The following is a 26,466-nucleotide window of genomic DNA, read 5'->3' as shown; positions in this document are numbered from 1 at the left end:
CATAAAATCATATTTTAGTAAAAATCGTATTTTTGACATGCCTATATTCATTATTATAAGCTATAAATATCATTTATTTTACAATGTAATGACAATGACATAGGACAGGTTTGAACTGATAAATAGATTTTTACATTTTGTTGAAAATGCATTACGTGAAAACTATAAAGGCAACCAAAGGTTTTTACGATAAATACAATCGCACACCTAAACAAAAAGTACTCTTCACTTTATAACATAATTGAAACTGTTTGCTTAGATGAATCACAGACTTCGTGGAAGGGCAGACTTGGGATCAAAACATATATCCCTCTAAAGGCTGTCAAATTTGGTATTGTCACATCATCATCATCATCATCATCATCTGCAGTTTCCAGCTGTTGGCCGGGTCTGCTTGGAACATAAGCCTCTCCATCTCCTCCTGTCTTCCTACCACTTCTCCCTAGTCCCTCTTGCCCCGTCCGCTCCTCTTCTCTGTACACACTCTTCCACTCCTTTTATCCACCTGTCTCTTGGTCTTCCTCTTGGCCGTTTACCTGTTATCTCTGTTTCGTGCATCCTCCTCGGTATCCTTTCCTCTGTCATTCTCTTCTTGTGTCCATACCATCTACGTCTAGATGACTCTATCCTATTCTCTAGTGGCTCTTCTTTTACTATACCTCGAGTCTTCCTCATTTCTCATCCCATCTTGTCACTTCTATCCTGCTTCTCAGAAATTTAATTTCCCTTGCCTGTATTCTATTCACGGCTCTCTGCCTCATTACCCAAGTCTCAGCTGCATATGTCAGAATAGGTATATAGTACGTCTTGTATATCACCCTTTTGCTTCTCCAAGGGATATCCTTGTTCCAAACCAGGCTTCTGACACTTTTAAGGAATGCCCCTGCTGTCTTCCACGTTCATTTATTTCCTTATCATTTCTTCCACTTTCCTATATGATACTTCCTAAATACTTGTAAATCTCTACTTTCCTAAGCTGTTCCCCTCCAAGCATTATCCCTCTTGTAGGTCTCTCCTTCTTTCTAGTTGTGATCACTATCTCGCTCTGTTGGGCATTAAATTTCATTCCATATTGTTCCACCTCATCCACCCAACCATCTGACTGTTTCTGGATATCCTCTTCCTTTTCTCCCCAGACTAACAGGTCATCTGCTAACATCATAGCTTTAATTTTTCCTTCTCCAATTTTCCTTGCCACTTTTGTCATTATCTCGTCCATTGTTACTATGAAAAGCAAAGGTGACAGAGTACTTCCTTGTTTTAATCCACCTTTTTGCTCAAACCAGCCTGTTCTCTCTCCTTCTATTTTCACACAACTGACACTCCCATTCTACATCTCCTTCACTCTTTCAACGGTCTGTTCCTCAATACCTTTTTTCTGTAAGGCTTCCCATACCTTGTTTCTACACACGGTCATAAGCTTTCTCAAAGTCCATGAAGGCCATCACAAGATCCTTTTGCCATTCATAATGGTGCTCTTGTAGTTGCCTTACTGCGAATATAAGGCCTACTGTGGACTTTCCTGATCTGAAACCATACTGCTCTTCTCTTAACTTTTCTTCCACCCTCTTTCTGATTCTATTCTCCAGAATCTTCTCAAACACTTTTGCACAGTGGCATATCAATATGACTCCCCTATAGTTCTTAAACTCTTTTCTGTTCCCCTTCTTGAAAATGGGTACGATTACCCCCTTCTTCCAATCTTCAGGGGTATTCCTTTCCTTCCATACTACTTTCAACACACGATAAAGCCACTGTTTCCCTACCTCTCCTGCTGCCTTCACCATCTCAATACTCACTTCATCTAACCCTGGGGCTTTCCCTCCTTTCATCTTGTCCAGTGCTAGCTCCACTTCTGCCCACGTTATTTACTTATTCCATACTTCTTACTTCTTCCCTGCTTCTACTTTCCTCTTCAGTGCATCCTTCTGGGTTTAGTAAATCTTCAAAATACTCCTTCCACATTCCTTTGAGTTTCTCCATTTCCTGCACTTCATTTCCATTTTTGTCTATCATTATAACATCTTCCCTCTTGCCTTTCTTCTTACTTTTGACCATTGCATACAGTACTTTCTTTATTTCCTTTGCTATCCTCTTCCATCATGTTTGTTCACTTTTCTATCCATTTTTTCTTCTCCTCTGTTACAACCTTTTTAGTTTCTTCCTTTTTTGTCTTATATTCTTATCTTGCCTCCACACTCTGAAATCTTTATTTTTCTCCCTAACTGCCGCTTTGACTCACTCGTTCCACCATGGGGTTTCCTTGCATCTTTTCCTGGCACTAGTTTTCCCACAAACTTCCTCTGCCATTTTTACTGTTGACCTCTTGAACCTTTCCCATTCCTCCTCTCTTGTTTCTGTATCATCTGTTGGTACGTTCAGTCTTATTTGTTCCTGGTATTCTTCCTTGGTCTCCTTTTCCTTCAGTTTCCATATTTTGATATGTCTTTCTTACTTTTCTGTTTCCTTCTTTACTGTCATTGTTCTCAGTTTCATTACCAGTAGTCTGTGGTAGGGCCTCTGATGGTATTACCCTGACATCTATAACATTCCTCTTCATTTCCCAGTCGTAGATCATGTAATCTACAATGGATTTCCTAGACCAGTCACTGCTATACCATGTTATCTTATGGTTTTCTCTCTTTTTTTAACCACGAGTTCCTGACCATCATCCCATTTCTTTTGCACAAATCCAGTAGTTTTTCTCCTTCCTTAGTCCTATGTCCCCATCCTTCCTCTCCAAGCATGTTCTCATAACCCTTCCTTTCCATGCCTGCATGGGCATTCAAGTCCCCCATTACCACGTTATTTTGTCCATTCAATTCTCTCTCCATTTCTACCTCAAAGTCATCTTTTTCTTGTTGTGTGCTTGTGGAGCATACACTTGTACAATTTCCCAGGTTTTTCCTTTGACTGTTATTTTGACTTTTATCAACCTGTCACTTATCCTTTTTACTTCCTCTTTCAATCCATTTCTTACTACCACTCTTACTCCATTTCGCTTTCCCTCATCATTTCCTATCCAGTACAACCAAAAACCATACCGCAGCTCTCTCCTACCCTCCCCTCTCCACTTAGTCTCTGCCAGCCCTAGTACATCTAGTTTTCTTATTTCCATCACGTCTACAACCTCTTCTACTTTTCTGGTCAATGTTTGTATATTCATTGTGCCAATTCGTAATCCTGTTCCTCGCCAGGGTCATCGTCTGTTACATCCGTCCGGCTTATCGTTCCTTGTTTCCTTGAAAGCGAGTTAATATCCATCACCGGTGTATATTCATTGTGCCAGTTCGTAATCCTGTTCCTCGCCAGGGTCATCGTCTATTATATCCGTCCGGCTTATTGTTCCTTGTTTCCTTGAAAGCAAGTTAATATCCATCACCGGCTTGCTAGGCTTGTTGTGACTTCACCAGAGCCCCGTTAGCCACCATCTTTTTCAGGATTCGTGTAGGGCCTTCACAGCTACCGTAGCAGTCTCGGGGCCCACACAGTCCCCACTGTACTTCACCCCCACAGGCTATTTCCTACGTGATGACGTTGCCCATCTCTCACGATGTGGACGAGGGCTTGGACTTGTGGGAGACATTAAGTCACATGTCGTCTGTAAATCATCCAAGGGGTACTTGTGCAATTCATTATATACACAGGTGTCACAAATTGATATAGTGTCCACGGAAACACAGAAGACAACAAAACTAGTAGTAAAAATGCTAGAACCTCTCTTTGGTATTGGTCTCACCCTCTAGATGGACAGTTGCTATAATTCTCCAGATTTGTGTCTTACATGAAGAGGAATAATGTAAACGTAGCTGGTACCCTTAGGATCTACAGGAAAAGTGTTCCAAAGGAAATAAAAGAACACAAATTCAAGAAAGGTGAACTCGTAGCTCTAAAAGAAACAGATCTTTCATTTCCACATTTCATGATGCTTCAATGAAACCTCAGAGAAATGGGGCAAGGAAATAGAGAAACCCACTGGCATCACAGAATATAATCAGTTAGGGAGGGGGAGGGGTGTCGATCTCAAAGTTCAGAAAGTACAGTCCTACCTCATAGAGAGGAAGCGTTGCAGAAAATGGTACAGGTACCTAAAACTTTTCAGAGAATTATTGAAAACAGCAATTTACAATTCCCTTATCATCTACAGTTTATCCCAGAATGTGAAAAAGATCAGTCACCTTGATTATAGAATTCAGTTAGTACAGGAACTCATTGAAATTAATGGAAAGGCTGCTGTTTCCCATAAACCTGGTAGACCTTCCAAAACACCCCCTCTACAGAGACTTACAGCTCAACATTTCATTGAAAGGCTTCCTCCCACCAAGAAGAAAGCCAAACCTTACAAAAGGTGTGTGGAGTGTAAGAAAAAAACCTGGAAAATACAAGAAACTCTATTCTGGTGCAAGGAATGCGGCATTGGGCTCTGTGTTGATGGGTGTTTTGAAGTTTAACACACTGAAGCTAACTTTTAAGTGAGTTAAATTTCTATTTATTATTATTTTTTTACATTTTTCTAACGAAGTGTCTGTTTGGTTACGTTACATCTTTATTGCCCCACCATAGTACAAACCATCAGTATAAGGTAAAAGAAAATATTACATGACAGGATTAACTACTTAACTACAACTAAATCTGTGGCTAATTTCATACTAAATCCACTATGTAGCATCTCGCACATGGGCGGATAGCCAGCTCCACATGCAACACACTACCTCTACATTTTCCTAATACCTACCTGTAACTAAACTAACTACTTAACTACACTGAATCTATACTAATTCTATACTAAATCTGTCTAGTCGCGACATCACCCCCTGGTGAGGAACTGCTACCAACCATCCTTCCCTGGGATGCCACGACCAGCCATGTCTCATGAGGCTGGAAACCGAACCCTTATAGACCCTTTAAGCTGTCAATGCTATCTTCCTCACCATTCCTTTGTGTAACAGCCCACATGTGAGCAGATTGCCAGCTCTACATTTAGCCTGCCAGGCCAGCATTCTCCTGCCGAGACGGAACCTAATGTCTGTTGATGGTATGTATCCTCTCAAAATTTAGGTTATTTATGTGCAAATGTTGTCAAGATGTTTGTCAAACTCTTATGATGTTTCTCTATGGGGTCAGGTATGAGGTGAGATTAATCTGTCGTGGAGGATTTTTATGACTGGATGCCCTTCCTGACGTCAGCCTCATCAGCTGAGGTAATGAAATGAAATGAATGACATGCTATACAATAGTAGGAAGGGAGAGCGTGAAACCTGGTGCCAGCACATAACCTACTCCTTTCAAATACCACCAAGGGGTCTGCCCAAGGCTTAACATCCCCATCTGACGGAAGAATCACCATCAACAGTATCATGCCCTCACTCCATATGAGTACTGCAGAGCAGTTTAGAATTTAATCCAGGCATTTGGCACGCAGTCTAGTGATTATAAATTGTATACCACCACTCCCCAACCCTGCCGGCCAACATTCTGATTGCAAATATTTTTTGTGTCCAACGGGACTCGAACCGGCTAACCACGGTTTCAGACCATTTAGACTACAATGCCTTAATGATCTTGGCCATCAGGCGGGCTTAAATGTTGTTAAGATATAAATGTTTATTTCTAGTGCTGTAATATGTTTCAGTACTACAAGCTGCTGCTTGGACATTTAAATTACTGCCAGTAGGCTCGGGCAAGGGAAATTTACATCCGGTTTGAGGGTTCATGATATTATTCAATTCATAATTTAATTATAAAGAAACAATAAGTTTGATTTGGTATAATCTGATGGTGTTGTTTCCAGAATGAAACATGTCATCCTATTTTAATTTAAGTTGTCTCTTTTTCAGGTATAATCTGCTGTTAAATATTTTTTTTGAGGTATTTTGTACATTTTATTTAATCTTAAATTAGTTTCAACAGACTTAAGAACTCAACAGTTGTAGGTTAACCCTCTAGCAAATAAAAACAAAAATAGATTATTTATTTATTTATTTATTTATTTATTTATTTATTTATTTATTTATTTATTTATTTATTTATTTATTTATTTATTTATTTATTTATTTATTTATTTATTTATTTATTTATTTATTTATTTATTTATTTATTTATTTATCCATAACAGGGTATATCCCCAATTACAATGGATGGTACAAAATACATTCATTATATAAATGGTACCTGTATGTACAAAATAATATATAACAATTAAAAAACCAAGAACCAAGATTGCCTTGACTAAATTAAGAATAATTTAAACACATTTTCAATAAAACATACAAACATATAAAGTATTAAAGTTAAGGAAGATAAAACAAATAAGCAGAGAAGAAAGAAAAAAGAAAAGAAAAATATTCATAAGAACATCAAATACACAAACACATATACATTTGAAAAATAATAGTGGCATTACATACATCATATTTCAGTGCTGAATTTTCTCCAATAAATTATTCATTATAACGTAAATATTGTTTTAACATTTTTGAAAATAAAGGAAGTGATATAGCAAAATCTATTTGTCTGCTGTCTGAAGATATTTTGTTATATACTTCACACATTTTTACAACAGGTGAATTTTTATGATGTGCGGTGCTTGAGAAGGGGCAGTAAAATGTTTGTCTCAAACGAAGAGTTACCCCCTTGGTACTGAAGTTGAGTCTTTTAAGAAACTCTTGGTTATCTAATATTCCATTAACTGTCTTGTAAAGAAATATCTGTTGAGCTAATATTCTACGTGTACTGAGCTGCATTAAACCAAATTCATTTAATAGAGTTCTATAAGAAACTCTTTGATGATATGATGATCGGTTATATTTTTTAAAATATAAATATCGCAAAAATTTGTTTTGTATTTTTTCTATTTCGTTAATTGTACACATGTACTGAGGAGCCCACACTACACATGCATATTTAAGTTTACTTCTAACAAGATGACTGAATAAGATTTTTAGAGTATATTCATCGCTAAGTTCCCGAGTATTTCTAATAATAAACCCTAATTGTCTAAATCCATCATTTGTAATTTTGTGAATGTGACTGTTGAATGAAAGTTTTGAATCAAGTATAACACCCAGATCATTTACTAAATTACACCTCTGCAAGATTTCTTACGAGAAAATGTGATCACAAAACACTTTTTAATATTGAAAAAAAGCCTGTTTGCAACACACCATTTGTAACAGTTGTTCAGATCGGCTTGCAATTCCATAGCATCATCATACCCGGTAATTTGCTTATAAATCTTTAAGTCGTCAGCAAAGAGTAAGCATTTTGAATAGTTTATTACATTCGGTAAGTCATTTATAAATAATAAAAAGAACAATGGACCAAGGTTTGAGCCCTGAGGGACTCCAGAATTAACTTTGAACTTGAATTGAAGTATTTTGTGCGTAAGATACAAACTGTTTTCTGTCTAATAGATATGAAGAAATTAATTTCAGAAACTCAGAAGATAGACCAAATAATGATAATTTTCTCAAAAGAATACCATGATCAATTTTATCAAAAGCTTTTGCAAAATCAGTATCAACTGCATCGATAGGAAGCCCTTCATTCATTGAATCAGAAATATCCTGAATAAAGTTCTTAAGATTAGTCGTAGTAGAACGCTGAAATGCTGAAATTCTGATACGTATGGTTTGATATGATTAAATATTCTAAGAGTATTTGTTCAAAGAGCTTCGACGGAGCACATATTATTGAGATAGCTCTGTAGTTCTCAATTTTCGAACTATCACCAGATTTAAGGATCGGAGTTATTTTACTTATTTTCCAAATTTCAGGAAATATTTGCGTCTTTAAAATTAAATTATATATGGTAAATAGTGGAACCATTAGCACCTCTGCACATCCTTTAATAATGTAAGGTGGTATGTGATCAATTCCCGCCGACTTAGAAGCCTTAAGTTTTGTTACTGCATCTTTGTACTCGTCTTCGCGTATAGGACCCATCTGCTAACCATGAGCAGTAATCATTGTCACTGACTCGGAGGCTATATATATAGAAGGCTGGGGTGCATAAACAGTTTGAAAATAACATGCAAACGCATTGGCTATTCCTTGCGCAGTTACAAATTGGTTTCCACCATATGTCATACACTGTTTGAACAAACTATTATTTCGTTTACTTTTTATGAAACTCCAAAACATTTTTGGATCATTTTTTTATATTATGCTGTGACTGTAATATATACAATTTATATGCCCTGGCAATAAGTGTCTTAGACTGTTTTCTTAATTTTTTGTACATGTGAACACCGTATTCAGAATGCTTCATATGCTTCCTGTGAATCTCCTTTAATTTCAACATTTTAATTATATCTAATGTAAACCAACAAGGGTACATTCTTTTCTTATTCACTGTTTTTTTAGGAACATATTTTGTGAAAAGGTTATTAAGGACTTCATAAAAATAGCTCACTGCATTGTTGGGGTCTTTACTCAATAGTAACTGATTCCAGTCATATTTTTGTAACGATGCATACAACTCATAAAAATCAGCCTTCTTGAAATTGTAGATGCTGACAGGTAATATTTTGACTCGCTCAATGTTAGCAACCAGTTCAAAATATAAAGCAGGATGATTAGAATTTTCAGGCACAAGGGGTAATCTCTTCTGAATACATTAATATTTCCTACATAGTTGGACAGAACTAAATCAAGTGTTTTACCATTGGCATTTTTTACGTTATTAAACGAATTCAGATTGAGTAAAGCAATAAAATTAGCCAGAGCAAGACATTTTGGTCCACAGTTAAGTAAATTACAGTTACTATCATTGATCAAAGGTAAGTTAAAATCACCCGTTATAATAACATTATAATGTTGTATGAATTCGATGTTTTCAAGTACAGCAAAAAAAATTATTATAAGTTTCTAAATCAGAGTTTGGTGGAAAGTAAACAGTTACCACGAGATATACCTTTTCACCTAAAATAAATTTAACACAGACACATTCGATGTTCTCTACATCAATTTCTACAAGAACAGATTTAAAAGTATTGGCAACAGCTATCAAAACACCACCACCCTTTTTATGAACACGATCCCGCCGAAAAACATTATATCTTGTATCAAATATTTCTCCATTATATACGTTCTTCGTCAACCATGACTCTGTAACCATAATCACGTCATAATTACTAGCAAGGACACTTGTGTATATGTCACTTATTTTGGTGTTCAACCCTCTAACATTCTGATAGTAAAATGATAACAATTTATCCCTTACAGCCATCTATATCATGCCAAATTCTTAACATCATCAATCGTTCTAAGAGTATATACATAAGTGTCACTTGCTTTCTTCCTAAGTTTAATATTTCCTGCATTATCCACCCACAAATATGCAAAATCTCTCTCTCTTTTCACCTTTCTCGCTTCATTGAAAATAATCCTTCTGTTTAAAGTGAGATTTTGGTTGACATAGATAGGCCCCCCAGAGGTAAGTCCAATGTCAGCACAGCTCAAGTTACATTTAATCTTACGCCTCTGGAGAAACATATCCCTATCAAATCTTCTAACAAATTTCACGATAACTCCTGCGTGAGGTTGACTTACTGGCTTTTTTAACCTATGACATGTGTCAATCATATTATCAGTCACAGTAACATCTAATGCCCGACCTACACTTTTCACTAAGGAGATCGCATCTTCATTTGGCGTTTCAGGAATTCCATGTATTTCCAGTGTATTCCGCCTTCCATATTGGTCTAGGTCATCTATTTGTTGCTGTAAGTTGCTGATCTTGTTCTTTAATGCACAGTTCTCTGATTTAAGGCTCTCAATAACTTCCTTACATGATTTCAGTTCTTCTCCATGACTCTTGAGTAAAATAAAGTTTTCCTCCAGTTTCTCATGAACCGAGTTCAGAGATTTACCGAGCTCTACCTCAAGATTTTTACACGATTCCTTAACTTCTTTACTAATTGAAAGCAGAAGTCGATATATCTCGCTTACAGTCGGTATATTTTCTACAACTTTACTGCCCTCCTGATCACTCACATTACTACAGGCAGTTTTCTCACAATTACTGCATAACCACATCTCATCATTGGATCGCAAGTTTTTCACGTACTCTTCCGTAAGATTTATACATGCACTATGAAATAGATTACTGCATAACTTGCACTGAATTTTTCCATTTACATCCTGACGTGCCACAGCTTTAGAACAATTTCCGCACACACCCATTTTACAACAGGAAATACTTATGCTCAGTACAGATAAACTTTTGTAATGTTAGCTGTACTCGTTGCAATCGATTCAGTACAATACACTTTTACTCCTTGGAAACAGTGAACGCTGAAGTTGGTAGCAGTTTGTAACAATCGATAGTTCACTTGACGCCACGGAAATTTCAACACTCTATGTTGGTAGCAACTTTGTAAACACTGTTATAGATTGCACTGAATCTCACTACAGTTTAAAAACTGATTTACAGCACTTAGTTGAGCTACAATTGAAATGTTTTTACGTCTGTTTAAACATGAGTACTTACAGTTTGAAATAATTGCATCCTTTTCAGCCAAACATCACTATATCCACTATAAAATCTTGAAAGCCTAGAGCACAAGTCACTGCCTGCCTACCTCGCCATTACCAACATGATGTAAGGAGGAAGATGATTTCATTATTAATGTCATATGATTTTGTATATCTGTATTTTACTGTTCTTGTCTACTGTGGATTTATGTGACTTTTAGAAAGTGTATCATTTCCAGGTACTCAATTCTCTTGGATTTCCATGTGTGTTTCAAGTCGGCTCAGTCTGGATTGGTTGTCAGGCGTAAATTGCTACCAACCCTTTATAAGTATTTTCTGTGTTTGATTTTACTGCTTATAAATGAAAAATGATTTCATGCAGTTGAGAAAGAAAATTATTATAAATATGCTTAGAAGAAGATGGACCCTGTACCATTTGGAAAGAAAACCTTTGACTGTTAATGCAGGAAAGCACTTTAAAGAGAAACCATTCTTGGATTTGCCTTTATTCTGCTTCCTTTTTTTTTTTTAGATCCGAATTGCTTGCAAGCTTTTGGAGGAAGAGGATAATTCAGGTGGTGGGTCCTCCGACTCTACTCTCTTTGAGTTCATTGAGTCATGTCTACGCCATAAATCGGAAATGGTAATTTATGAAGCAGCACATGCTATTGTGAATCTGCGTCGCACTACCTCTAGAGAGTTAGCCCCTGCTGTGAGTGTATTACAACTGTTCTGCAGTAGTCCCAAACCTACTCTGCGCTTTGCTGCTGTCAGGACTCTAAACAAGGTGAGTAAATGTTGTCAAGATATAAATGTTTAATTCTAGTACTGTAATATGTTTCAGTACAACAAGCTGCTGCTTGAACATTCACCATCATAGGTGGGGATGATAGAATAACAACCATGGTATGCCCTGCCTGTCGTAAGAAATGACAAGGGGCCCCAGGAACAATGATTCCACTTTGAAGCGGGTACAAGCCTTACTGTAGTTCCGATGACATCACACAAATTTGTGAATAGTTTCGTCCGTATCACCTGCAAAATGGAAACTCATCAAAGTCGTGCGGTACATCTGTGTTTCGCAGTTAAGAAATGTCCGTTTCCGTAGTGTAAGCCTACTGCAGCTCTGATTACATCGCACAAATAGATGAATAGTTTTGTGTTTGACCCGCACATTGCAAGCACGCATCAGTCATGCTATATATCTGTTTTGTAGTTAAGAATTCCACCAGCCAACGTAATGGTTAGCACGATCAGCTGCCGTTCTTGGGGGCCTGAGTTTGATTCCCGGTACTGTACTGCCAGAGATTTAAGAATGGCAGGAAGGTTGATATGCGGTAAAATTGGTATATACAGCTGCTACATTGTGGGCGTGCCTAAAAGGAGCTGCACTACCTCGGGATGAGGAAGCAAGTTTACTTTAGTTAAGAAATATTTACAGTTGTTACTATTAATATAGCATGTGAGATCATTAACAAAGTGATCGTTTAATATCTCATAACTTGGGCCAATGTAGGTAATTTTTGGAGAGAAGTATGTTTAAAACGTGATAAAAGCAATCCAATCATAATGATTGTTTTACTCACCAACATACCTAACAAATAGTAATAAAAATGTTATTGATTTTACGTCCCCACTAACTACTTTTATGATTTTCAGAGGTGCCAAACAAAACATACTACGGTATGTGTTAATAAAAGATGGAGAGAACGAACATACGAAATTAAACATTATGGTAATAAAATGCATTACCGCCACACCTGTAGATATCCAGAAATGCAGCAAGTTTTAGAAATTTATTTTTATTCTTTCCGTCGTGGAACTCCTGGCATTATCCGGGCACTTGATAGCGTACCTAACCTTAATAATGTGGTCTCTCTTATCTCACTTGATAGCATACCTAACCTTAAAAACGTGGTCTCTCTTATCTCAATTACCGCTGTTTAGGTAAATCCTTATGTTATAAATGTGGAGAACCAGCATGAAATATACTTAAAAATATAGGTCTGGCTTTCAACAGCCGCAGTTATTCAAAGAATGCTTCCATTCACTATGTATTACATTTGGAAGTACAATTCATAACGTATGCTAGTTATCAGCTGATGGGTTGGCACTCCTTCTTCAGCATGGCTTCTGCTACACATTCACCAACTGGGAATAACAGAGACCATCTCTAGAAACCATTTACGAATAGATTCTCACAGTTAGGACTCTATAATACCAATATAAATGGTCCGGGCCATTTATATTGGTATTATAAGTTTACTCATTCGGGACAATTTCAGGTTCCCTATGGGAATCAACATATATATCATTGGACTCTATAGTTGGGAATGAAACTATTTTTAAGTTTCAAAAAGACGGGATCTTGAATTCTCTTGACGGCAGTAAAGATGACGTCATTTGGAATGACGACACGTCGGTAGTGGGGAAGTTGGAGGCACCAGACGACGATAATTCAAATTAAAACAGTGATATGGTTTACTGTCTGGTAGGCCTACTGCTCAACTGACAGAGACAAATGACTGCTGGCCAGTAAGTTAATACTGCATAATACAATACCCCCATCTGTTTTCTCTATAGGCTCAGGTATGAATTGAGACGAATCGTCGTAGCGAGTTTTTACGACCGGATGCCCTTCCTAATATAACCTCATCAGAGGAGTTAACGAGATGAAACGAATAACGTGATGTAAGAGTAACTAAAACAGACTATACTTTATATGTAGGCCCAGAAGTCACGTGTTCACCGTTTGTCTTCTTTAAATTTAGAAATACTGCTTTCCAACGAAAATAGCCAGTAAAACTCAGAATACATTCATCATTCATAAGTTTGTTAAAGAATAGTGTGGAATGTTTACATGTACAGTTTTTAACTCTGCATAGCGTAGAATTCATGTGTTCACTGCAAAGAATTTGAGGTTATCACATATTTTACCCCCTACTTTTTTTGCCTGTAGAAGTGGGGGGGAGAAAGGGGGTCTAATATGTGAGTACGGTAGTTCATGATAATTATTGGGCATGCAGTGTATGAGAAAAGAATTTCAGTGCTCTTTGTAACATAAACCTGTAGCATTGGCGGTTGTTTCACTGTGGTTGTGTTTGTTACATACATCAATTCTGAACCATTGTATGTATGTTGTCATGCCATGTGCGAGTGGTTATGGCATGTGCATTAAGCAAACCAATTGGACAACTAGTTCATAATTACCTGACTGCAGTTGAAGACACATTAGTCCAGTTATTTTAGTCAAATTTCATACCATTGTGGGTGGGGGCGGTAGAATAACATCCACAGTATGCCGTGCCTGTTGTAAGAAGTGACTATAAGGGGCCCCAGGACTTAATTTTGCAGCATGGGTTGGCAACCACAGAGCCCTTAGCTGAATCCTGGCATTGCAAGAAATGAACGTCATAATTAATTCGTATTGTCAACCTTGAACAAACGTTTAGGATATTTTGATGGTAGACTCCACCTTTACAGTACTTAAAAAGGTTTATTTAAAAAAATTCTTTTTAGAACAGGATCAAAGGGACATGTTTCATCCCTCTGTGGGAGATACCTTCCGCTAAAGAACAAAAATGTAGTAAAGTTACGCGTAAATTATTAATAAACTGCTGTATCATAAATAACATGTCTAAGCTTCTTGAGTATACATTAAGAACTCATTCATATGCCACAATTAATAGTATACAAATCAACAGACCTGTTTAAAAAGCGTATTTATAAATAAAATGTTGTCCGACTTGTTGGCTGAACGGTCAGCGTACTGGCCTTCGGTGCAGAGGGTCCTGGGTTCGATTCCCGGCCGGGTCGGAGATTTTAACCTTAATTGGTTAATTCCTATGGCATGGGGCTGGGTGTATGTGTTGTCTTCATCATCATTTCATCCTCATCATGACGCGCAGGTCGCCCACGGGCGCCAAATAGAAAGTCCTGCACTTTGGCGAGCCGAACCCGTCCTGGGATATCCCGGCACTAAAAGCCATACGACATTTCATTTCAATAAAATGTTAGATCATCAGAGAAGATTATAAAGTTAAAATGAGATTACAAGGTTAATATGAGTTGCATTGTTTTTTGGATAATGATGGTAGTTTTTTAGACCTTGGGAATGCTGAATTAAAAACACCGGTTGTAGTCCAACACTTAGCTGATAAGTTATTGTTCTTGATGTTCTGATATTAAGTTAGAAATGGGCTTAATCAAGTGGTTTATTTTGCCCCAAGAAGAGTTTTTTAATTTATTAACACATAGAGCACCAAACAAAAATTTTGAAATTTTGTTTGGTGGGCTGACTCTGCTTTTACTCTGTAGTTTTTCAATAGCAACATTTTACTATGTACTCAATGCAAAAGTAAAAACTAACGCCAAAAACGAGAATAAAGTAAGGCAGACACCAATGTCTGCTGTGGCCTTTTGGGAAACTTATGTCGCTGGGGCCAAAACGGACACTAGCACACGGTCAATAATGTGCTGAATGTGTATGGCGGTACTAGAAGTGTTGTGTTTACAGTGTTGGATAATGGAGCAAAGCAGAAGGCTTGTAGAACTTGCATTGCGACAGCTGAGAAGTATATATGTATAATTCAATTTGTGCGCACTGTCTCTGCATCTATCAAGGATATCTTTTAGTGTGTACCGTTGACATCGTTTCCTAGTTTACAGATGAGAAGCAGGAGTCTATTGGTAGTGGCTGCAGTACTGGAGTTGTGGCAGAAAGGGAAAAAAATTTTGAGTGGACCTGATAATTTCAAAACGATATGCAGATATGGTAGAGTACATCAGTGACAAGATAATAAAAGTTAAACTGAGAAAGATGAATGAAGTGAAGGACTTCATGCAAGTGTATGCATCACAGACAGGGAACAAAGAGGAGGATATTGAGATATTCTTGGAGAAACTAGAAAAGGAGATAACTGATGTGAAGTGATTATAATGGGAGACTTAAATGCACAGATGAGAAACTAAAGACAAGGCAAGGAGGAAGTAATTGAACCGTACGGATATGGGAAAAGGAATGAAGAAGGGGAGAAACTAGTTGAGTTTCATGAGAGGAATGGAATAATTCTGGCCAACACATGATTTTGCGAGAAAAACAGCAGGAAATTTACAGGATGTGGCTGTGATGACAGAAGAATAATATCAGTAATTGATTACTTCCTGATGGAAAGGACAAATCACAGACAGTTAATGGATGTAACAGCTTTACCAGGAGAAGCATTCGCTAGAGATCATAGAGTTGTGATAGCCAAAATGAGAATGGGGAAAATGGAAAAATTACAGGAGGTAAGAGATACTGAAATAAAAATGTAGAAATTTAATGATAAGAATGTATAGGAAGAATTTCTGGAGAGACTGAAACAACAAATTCATGTTACTGAAGTAGGAAATGCAAAAGATGAATGGTGCAACTTCGAAAGGGCATTTGTAAGTGGGGCAGAGAGTGCCCTTTGTAAAACATCGACGAGAGTGATGGAAGAAAAGGAGACACTATAATGGAATGAGAAGGTGAGAAAAGCAGTGAAGGAAAAGAAGAAAGCATGGCAAGAATGAAATAGAGATGAAAAAGAAGAAAACATGAAGCGTTATTTAACAAAATACACTTGTTATGTCATATACTTTGGACAATCTACTGTCCACTTGACATATATTTAAATGGTGTCTATTATCGGCACTTGTAAGTTTTTGTGGATTATTTCATTCCGCTATGGACCCCGTGTTCATGGCCTAGTTATTGTACGGAGCTGTGATTATACCACGATTATATGAAACTGGAATTTAACACCATTTGGAGTATTGGATGACTAAAACCTTGTATCTGGTAGACTTGGGTTATTTTAATGCACGAACACTCTGAACTGTTAGCATATTGGTCATCTATTCAGTCTAAACATGGCAATTGTGACTTTTCATCACATAGTTTTCTGTTTTGTAGTGCCTCTACAGGGTATAATTGTATGGTGGACAGCTACAGGGACTTCTACGCCATCTACGAGTGTGCATAGCATCTACTGGGTGTGTTTTGGCAGTCTCCACCAGAGCGTGTAGCATTGTTAGACTGTGTTGCGCCATGCGGCGAAGAGTGATGCGTGGTTGTTGATCGTGGGGACCGCTAGCGAGCAGACGCTGGCTTTTGGTAGCCATGTCTAACGGCTTTCCGGCTCATAACATAATGACTGAGGTTGTCGGCATCGGATAACGAGGAGGTGTATTCCTCGCCAAAGGGCGATAAAGTATATTATACCTTTAAAAATGTAGTGTTTTTACTATAATATTAAATATGTACGTTTATTTGGATTCTTTCGTGTGAGTGTTACAGTATTAGGCCTCAAACATGGGTGAGTTTATCTAAGTACATTTGGATTTATTCTAAGTACGCCTCATATGTGTGCCTCAAGCTTATTTTATTTTCTTGTGTATTATAGTTATATTTTCATTCGTGTGTGTGTGTGGTTTTATCTTGCATCTCAATTTCTGGTTGGACGTTCTTACTTCTGAAGTGCCATGTATTACGAATGTCCATTATCATGCTTGGATAACTTTCATAATTCTCCGTTCTCTTGATTTATTTTGGTTGAAGTCATGGTTGAAAAATGATGTTAATATTACGCGGGATTATATACATAATTAAGTTATTTGCCAATATAATCTTTTCTTACAGTCCCAATTAACAAAATTTTGACTTCGTGTGATAACGTTCAAAAGTTCAGGTAAACAGAGAGGCATATTGCAGCTTTCACAATACCATCGCGTCTGTTTCCTAGATTGTTTTCCAGTCTATTTTAGTGATGTTTCTGAGCACACTTTACACACTTGTAGGTCTTGCCTTATGTTCTGTTGATGGTATTTTCGTTGGAAAATGGCGAGCTGCAAGACGATTGATAGAAGATGGTGGCGGCGGCAGATCTTTCTGACCGGGCGAGTTGGCCGTGTGTGTAGAGGCGCGCGGCTGTGAGCTTGCATCCGGGAGATAGTAGGTTCGAATCCCACTATCGGCAGCCCTGAAAATGGTTTTCCGTGGTTTCCCATTTTCACACCAGGCAAATGCTGGGGCTGTACCTTAATTAAGGCCACGGCCGCTTCCTTCCAACTCCTAGGCCTTTCCTATCCCATCTTCGCCATAAGACCTATCTGTGTCGGTGCGACGTAAAGCCCCTAGCAAAAAAAGCAAAAAAAAAAAAGATCTTTCTGAAATTTCTCTCTTCCTTTCTCTACAAATGCAGCTGAAAGAGCCTTCATGTAGTAATTCAGATGACAAATCTTATTGTTATCTCCCGATTTCTTGTACAGAATGAAGGAATTGACCACTGCCACGGTGAAGAGATGAAAAAATACTTTCTGCCACCACTTCAGAGTTTTTCCTACCAAATGGATAAGCTAGTAACTAGTCGTTGTGGTCCACACCAGGTTTGTTTTCTTTGTAATGTAAGACAACATCTGGCTTCACTTTTTCCGTTGTACCAAATCTAGATTTTACCTTGACTGTCGAGGCCGAAACACTGTGCTGTCGATAACATGTACACATCACGCGTATCCCTCCACTTCAAACAAAACAAGTGATCACTTCTACGGAATGAAAATTCCCCTTTCTTCAGTGCGAAATTCATGAGATCTTTTTGGAAGCCCCCTTCTATTTTTCATTACGGTACCTACCACAAGGGTTTTTTCCTTCCATAGCTCATAAAATAACGCCAGGCTTCTGTAAAATCTGTCTATATAGAAGACATGACCTTGCCCTAATAGATTGCCGCAAAGTTCATGAACCAATGTTGTGATGGAATTGTCCTCGTTTCCAGCCCTTCACGAGTACATTTTTATGTTTACTACATAACCAGATTTGGCATCAGCAACAATGTAAAATTTGATCTCGTATTTAAGCTGTTTGTTTTTAATATACACGCGAAACGAAATTCTGCCTCGAAATGGACACAGGCCTTCATCAATTCTCAAGTAACATTCTGGGTAGAATGAAGTTCGACATTTTGCAACTAAAATATCGTAAAATGGGGGTATTTTATGCAATGGATCATGGCCAGGCTTATTTCTGGGTATAAAAGTGTCATTATTGTTTACATGTAGCATATTTAGAATTTGAAAGAATCGATCCCTGCTCAGTAACTTCCTAGAGAAAGAGGTTTGAATTATGGGATGAATACTCCAGTAATCGCTTAGTTTTGGCAATTTCACAATACACATATGAAGCACTATGCTGAAAAAATAATACAGTTAAAATAATTTCACTGTGGCCCACTTATTCCAGGTAGAACTCGGCTTCAACGTTCCAGCTCACCGCATTTCTGCAATACTCACAGCAGCATATCTGTTAGTTTCAGTTTTTATAGATTTTATTTTGTCTGGACTGAAAAACACAGAAGAGCAATTGAACACAGAACTCTCACTATTTATATTAGCGTTCACACCACTATGTCCTTGAAAATCAGGAAGAGATTGTTTGCTATCTTCCTCCGTCCAGTTGTAAGCAGGTGCAGACTGTTGCCTCGGAGGGCGAAATGGCCTGACTAACTGCTCAGCGAAATCCCGAACCTCATAATCATTATCTTCATTACTTGAAAGATAACAAGTACCGTATACCAAAATATATCGAAAGCGTAAGTCGGAATTCAGTTACAAGCTAGCTGATAAACGGAATATATGCTGATATATAGCGGATTTCATCATCATCACTGTCATCGAGTTCAGATCCTGAATTACAGTTTATTAGGGTTTCTATATTACTATCGCTGAGCGAGTCAGCATATCGTGACGCCATTGTAGCAATGAGTGGGAAAGCAAAGCGCGTGGAATACATTCTTGCTGCTCTTCAAAATAAGCATTTGTATTCTATCCAGCGAAGGTCAGTGCTTCCATTTAGCATTTATATAATCTGGATGAGTTCCGGTCCCACTTAATCCGTATAAACGAGGTTCTTGTGTAGAACAAGCTCACTTCTGACTGTGGTATACTTAAAGGTCTTTTGTGGGTCGAAAGAGGACACACACAATGATTTTTCGTTTAGAGCTCTGGTTTTGTCATTGCTTTTTCTTTTCTCAAACTAAAGTTTTATTCTTCACAGGTTTTCCCATTTCTTCTTTCTTTGCAGCATCCTGACACGATGAATATGCACTGCACATGTTGCATTGGTTTAGGAGTGAAAAAAAAACCACGATTAAATTTCTTGTTGAAGATGTCTGAGTACTGCCTGAAGGTTGATGAAGTGCCAGGATTTTCTTTCTTCCACTCACTGTACATGTTATACATAAAAGAGATTGATAAAACTTGCTCTAGATAATTTTGGGTTTTCTTTTCCTTTGTGTAATGTGAATGTTGAGTAAAGCAGGGAACCAATTTTTCTATTCTCTCACTTCAGCCTTCACGTCCTCAGGTATGACTAGACAGCCACGATTCATATATTTGCTGCTTTTGTCAAGAGTAAGTGTTAATTTTCAGAATTAATTAGTCTTGTTTAATGGTGTTTATACCCCACATCTCAATTATGTCAAGCGTGTCAAGGAGCATTTTCTTGCAGGCAAAGTATTCACTGCCATTTTGGAAGGGAGGTTGCGATCAGTGGTTGAGAGGAAGTTGGATGAAAACCAGTGTGGTTTCAGACCACAGAGGGACTGTCAGAATCAGATTTTCATTATGCGCCAGGTAGTTGAAAAATGTTACAACAGGAATAGACAGTTGTATTTAAGTTTCGTAGATCTAGAGAAAGCATATGACAGGGTACCGAGGGAAAAGATGTTCGCCATACTGAGGGACTATGGAGTTAAGGGTAGATTGTTAAAATGTAATCTATTAGTTTCATGTCCGCATTGATGGTCAATATACAAAATTATAAAGAATGAGAACCTTCCACCTAATCAATACTTTATTGGTATATGGTTATTAAAACATGTAACATACAGAAAAGAACCAGTAAAATATGGTTAAGAGAAGAAATAAAATTCCTCTACAGAAAAAAACAATACCTTAACACCAAACTTTACGAAACACACCTAAGAGCATCCCATAATTTACCACAAAGTTAATGGGACAATTTTCAACAGATAACTCAAGCAAAAATAACAGACTTAGCAATTTGGAAACAAAATACATTAGATAGAAAGTCAAACGCACTTAGACAGTCACAGAATCAAAGTACACACACAAGACCTAGTTCCCAATAGAAACATCCGCATTAAACCCAACAAAAACAACAAACACATAGTTCATCCACCCATAAAAAACCTAACAGACACAAACTTTGATGAAATATAATCCAATATACTGAGTAAGGGACCCAAATACAATTGGGGGAATACTTCAATTTTCCAAAATATTACTACCATTATTACAGAAGCAGAAAATGCCCTAAATAAAATTCCCTATGATCTACGTGATGAAGTCAGATATGAAATTAAGAAAAGACTACCACAATACCTTAATAGAATTAACAACAACAAAAACAACAGAAATACCTTTAACAACACACAATTAAAAGAACTCAAAGACAAAATTAAGTGTAATAATCTATTAATAACAAAAGCGGACAAAGGTAACACCACTCTCATTGACAAAAATGATTACATAGCAAAAACTAAAAACACATTTTTCCTAGACAATACCTTTCAAATCAAACACAAAAGACCCCACCACCAACATCCAAAAAATCTTAAAATATTACTAAAAAACCCTCACTTTCTTTTAAATGAACAGGAAATTGCTAAGCTGACTATAATGAACCCTTAACTACCAACTGCGAAAGCTTACCCGAAAATTCATAAGGAAAATGTACCCAAGAGACCCATTATAAATTACAGATAAAGTCCAACTTACAAATTGTCACATTTCATTCAAGCATTTCTTAAAAAACATTACGTATTTTAGCCTTTTAAAGTAATTTCATTTTTATCCGTACTGAACTGAGATTACAAAGTTTTAACAAGTCCACCTTATTCAATACTAAACAATTTGTTGTATAGATGTAAACTACAACATATAATGTTTATTCAGAACTAGTTTTGACGCTATACTGCGTCATCAGCTGAACAGAGGCATGGAAAAATGGCAGTCATATAAATATTATCAACATTAACATTATCTCAAGTTAAAATATAATTTATTTATTTACATAGTTTACACCCACATTGGAGCACTTATCAATCCATATACACTGCAGTCTTCACAATATTAGTTGTAATGTTTTCTCAACCTCAGAACTTCATTTTTTCTGACCTGGCCACCCTCTCTTCATCAAGGTCTGTCTAGGGAGGTCTGGTCACGCTACCACAATCCTTTGTGGTAGCGGCCATATTGGGTCTCAAATATCGTTGTTATGTGGGCGTGCCCGATGTAATGATGTGAATTATTACTTGTATTTTGAAGGAAAACGGGAATCTGCGCCACAACAAATTGTCAAAATAAGACAACTGACGGAATTAAGAGTGTTTTGCTTCCTGAGAGATACGCAAAGGAGAGCTCAGTGGGTACAAAACTGTAGGCGTGACAAATGGCAACCTACTGCTCCTTGTGCGAGGTTAGTGAAGTTATACATTCGTATTATTCCTGAATAATAGTATGTTTATATGAACGATGTTTTATATTTATAGGTCTTATTATGTATTTTCTTCTAGCATCATTTTGAAGAATCGCTATTTGAATTAAAGAGGGCGGATGGGCGGAAACTACTCAAGTGGAATTCCAACCCAACAATTTTCAACGTCCCTAATTCACCTAAGTCTTTGACATGTAATAGGAAACCTCTCAAAGAAAGAGATTTGTCTTTCAAAACAAGCAAGAAAAGTAACGGGAAATGTGTAATAGTAGTATTGATGTTTATGAAAATTTCCTTTTCATGTGTCCGGATTCATGGCTAAATGGTTAGTGTGCTGGCCTTTGGTCACAGGGGTACCAGGTTCGATTCCCGGCAGGTTCAGGAATTTGAACCATAATTGGTCAATTTTGCTGGCATGGGGACTGGGTGTATGTGTCGTCTTCATCTTCATTTCATCCTCATCACGACGCGCAGTTCGCCTACAGGAGTCAATTCAAAAGACCTGCCTCTGGCGAGCCAAACTTGTCCTCGGACACTTCCGGCACTAAAAGCCAAACGCCATTCCATTCCTTTTCATGTAAACTACAGACAGTATAATTCTAACCCTACATGCAACGTAGAAATGTTTCATAGATATTTGAAATGCTTGTTCTTGTTCATTTACCAATTATAATCACAACAAACAATAGGCCTATCACTTCAAACCAACAATTTATGTCCAGCTTGCCATCATTACAACAATTTTATTGATAATAGCAGTCTTATACTGTACTGTTATTATTATTTATAGCTAAATTTAATTAATCTTAAATGCTCTATAGAGTACATTATATGGCTGGACAAATACTTAGAGATCACAACACTCGCTTCACTCGCACTAACAAACTACTGTAATTTAATGTACTGTTACCTAACATAATATCCTAATGTGATCCCTTAAATAGCCTAACCTAGGTTAACTCAACTTAATAGTGACTGAATTTCTATTTCTTATGGAATCGTGTCTACCAATGTCTTTAATTTTCTTGACCATTATTATTATTATTATTATTATTATTATTATTATTATTATTATTATTATTATTATTATTATTATTATTATTATTATTATCATCATCATCATCATCATCATCATCATCATCATCATCATCATCATCATTATTATTATTCGCTGGGGCCATCTAGGACCACGTTAAGTCTTGTTGCATTTGACACTGAACTTGGCCTTCTTTAGAGCCCAAATTTCCCTCATTCTTTGTGAGTGGGCCTGCTTACGCTCCTCTGTCCAAGGGGCACCGTGTCTTCTCTTTGGTTGCTCGTCTCGGTTTAGCCCGTTCGTCAATATTTTCTTGCGGAAGAGATCTCTGTTAAGGGCGTCTTCAGCTGAGATATGTAGCATTTGCAGGTCGTCTTTGGTGTTTCTAAACCAGGGAATTGTGGTTTGGGGGTTTGAATAAAAAAAGTGAAAGATTTCTTTAGTTAACTTTCTTCCGTCCATTCTTTTGAGATGACCGTAAAATCGTGCCCGTCTTTTTCTGATTGTGCAATAAATAAGTATTGATTGGTGGAAATCCTCTCCTATTTTTAATTGTGCAATTCGTCAATACGGAAATGAAGATTATAGATTACGATTTTTCTGATTGTGTCAGTAATTTTCTCTATTTTGCTGTAGACTTCCTTTTGGATCTCTTTTGAAGGATTCCATTTCTGTACTTTGATCCCAAGATTCCTCTCACAATTTTGCGTACTCTTTTCTCCAGTTCTTCAAGGAGTCCTTTGTTGGCATTTAGAGACAGGGTTTCGGCTGCATATAGAACTACTGGCTTCAGAACTGTTTCATAGTGACGTATCTTGGTGTTTTGGGAAGGGCATTTTTTGTTGTAGATTATGCGGGATGTTTGGTAGGCTATTTCCAGTTTGCATACTCGCTTCTGAAGTGCGTCTTTCTCCAGTCCATTTTTCATGATGATCTCACCCAGGTATTTGAATTTGTCTACTCGGGTGATGTCCCCGTATTTTGTATGGAGTTTTGGTGGAGCCTCTTTGATGTTAGTCATTACTTCTGTTTTCTCAAACGATATCTGCAAACCAGTTTGTTCGGCAATTTCCTTTAAAATTTCAACTTGAGCTCTAGCGGTTTCTATGTCGTTTGAGAGAACAGTGATATCATCGACAAATGCTAAGCAGTCTGTTGGGATCCCCTTGGATTTGGTTCCTATTCTCAATGGACTGTAGTTGGTTTCCTGTAATCTCACCCGCCAGGTTCTGATGATCTTTTCAAGAACGCAGTTGAAGAGTATCGGGGATAGCCCATCACCTTGTCGGACTCCTGTTTTGATGTCAAAGGAATGCGAGAGACATCCTTGGAACTTCACCTTGGATTTTGTATCGGTCAGGGTGGCTCTAATTAATGCCAGCAGTTTCAAATCAACTCCAAATTCATTTAAGATGTTTAGCAGGACTTCCCGGTCAATGGAGTCGTACGCTTTCTTAAAGTCCACAAAGACAGACACATACTGCTTGGACCTTAGTGTACAATATCTGATGATCGTTTTGAGATTTTGGATCTGTTCAGCTGTTGAGCGACCTTTTCTGAACCCTCCTTGGTATTACCTATTTGATGTTTGACTTGTGCTTCGAAACGCTTCAGGATGGCAAGTGAGAGAATTTTGTAAGTCACGGGTAGCAAAGATATTCATCTGTAGTTGTTGATGTTCTTCATGCTGCCTTTTTTGTGTAATGGATGGATCAAAGCTATTTTCCAATCTTCGGGTAGGGTCGCCTTGTTCCAAATTTCTTCTATTTCCTTTTGCAAGATATCAAGTGATTCCCCTGGGGCATATTTCCATAGTTCTGCTACTACTGAGTCTTCCCCTGGTGCTTTGTTATTTTTGAGACGGGCAATGTGGCGCTTGATTTCATCTCTGTCGGGTGGTCTGGAATCTGGGTACCTGAGTAAGGGTTTCTTGGTCTCAATGGCGCTTTAAGGTTTAGAGCAATTAAGTAAATTCTTGAAGTAATCTACCAGAATGCTGCAATTTTCTTCATTTGACGTCGCCAGTGTGCCGTCCTTTCGCTCAAAGCATAAAGATGGTGGTTTATGCCAGTGAGTTTCCGTTTGAGGGCTCTGTAGTACTCTCTGCTTTCATTCTTCCTAAAGTTTTGTTCTATCTTTTCAATGAGAGATTTTTCGTATTTACGTTTCTCAGTTCTGAACACTCTAGCTGCTTGGGCACGTTGAGTTTTGTAGGTTTCCCAATCATTTTCTGATTTTGTAGAGTAGTACTGTTTCCACGCATTGAGTTTTTCCTGGAGGACTGATTCGCAGGTACCATTCCACCAGGCATGCTTTTTGCTTCTCTTGATTTCTGCAATGTCTTTGGTGGCCTCAACAAGGAGACTTTTGGCATTGTTAAAGTCACAGTCATTTGGTCTAGCCTTCTCCTGCAACTCCTCGACCCTTTGCCGAAGATTATCATTCAATTTTAACGTTGAAGTTTATCATTGTCGAAGCGTGTGATCTGTTTGGTTGTCTTCCTTGTGTTTGTGGGAATTGGTTTGAATTTGATAAGAGGCATATAATGATCTGAGGCCACATTGATGCCTTTCTTTACCTTGACATTCATAATCTTAGGGCTGTTTCTCCTGGAGATTGCAACATGATCAATTTGGAACTCTCCGAGAGCTTGGACGGGAGAACGCCAAGTCATTTGCTTTCTGGGTAGATGGCGAAAGTGGGTCGACATGACCTGCAGGTTGTGATTTTCGCAAATGGACACCAGTCTTTCGCCGTTGGGATTGGTTCTTTTGTGGGCAGGGTAGTTTCCTATAACTTTCTTGTACTTCTGTTCACGGCCTAGTTGGGCATTGAAGTCACCCAAAAGAAGCTTGACATGGTGTGTGGGGATTTTGTTTAATTTTTCATCCAGTAGGTTCCAGAAATTATCAACTTCGTCTGGATCAGACTTGTCTTATCGTTTGTTGGAGCATGTGCGTTAACTAGGGCGTAGGTTTTGTTCGCGCATTTAATTGTGAGTATAGACAATCTGTCATTCACAGGTTCGAAATTTGGAACCGATTTAAGGATCTTGGTTCTAACAGCAAACGCGGTTCCAAGCATCACAGCTCCATTGAGGATTCCTCTTTGCGCTTTGCTCTTGAAAAATCGGTAGCCTTCGGATTCAAAAATCTCTTCATCTGGGTACCTTGTTTCCTGTAGGGCCATTATGGATATCTGATTTTCGTGAAGAGCTTTGGTGAGGGTTTTCAGCTTGCCAGTTTGTGTAAGTGAATTTATGTTGAAAGTTGCTAGAAAGGTTTTCGATTTCGGCCTGAGTTTTTGACTCTTCGGGGTACACCGAGAAGCTCCGACTCGTCTCTTGCATGATGTCGAGTCTCCCCCAGAATCCGAACGAGACTCGTGCTCCGTGGCGTTCATGACGAGGGATTTA

General features: G+C 37.8%; 1 protein-coding gene across 1 annotated transcript in view; it reads left to right on the top strand.

The window, feature by feature from the left end:
- The window catches only part of gammaCOP (coat protein (coatomer) gamma), a 513,985-nt gene that overhangs the window by 183,204 nt on the left and 304,315 nt on the right, over positions 1–26,466 (top strand). The window contains exon 6 of the mRNA XM_067138134.2: positions 11,009–11,263. Within this exon, the coding sequence (XP_066994235.1) occupies positions 11,009–11,263 (255 nt within the window). The remainder of the gene's footprint in view (positions 1–11,008; positions 11,264–26,466) is intronic.

The sequence above is a fragment of the Anabrus simplex genome, chromosome 1 (assembly GCF_040414725.1).
Source record: "Anabrus simplex isolate iqAnaSimp1 chromosome 1, ASM4041472v1, whole genome shotgun sequence".
In the NCBI taxonomy this organism is placed as follows: Eukaryota; Metazoa; Arthropoda; class Insecta; order Orthoptera; family Tettigoniidae; genus Anabrus; species Anabrus simplex.
Note: the sequence above shows the minus strand (reverse complement) of the source record. Positions and strands in the feature narration are given on the sequence as shown.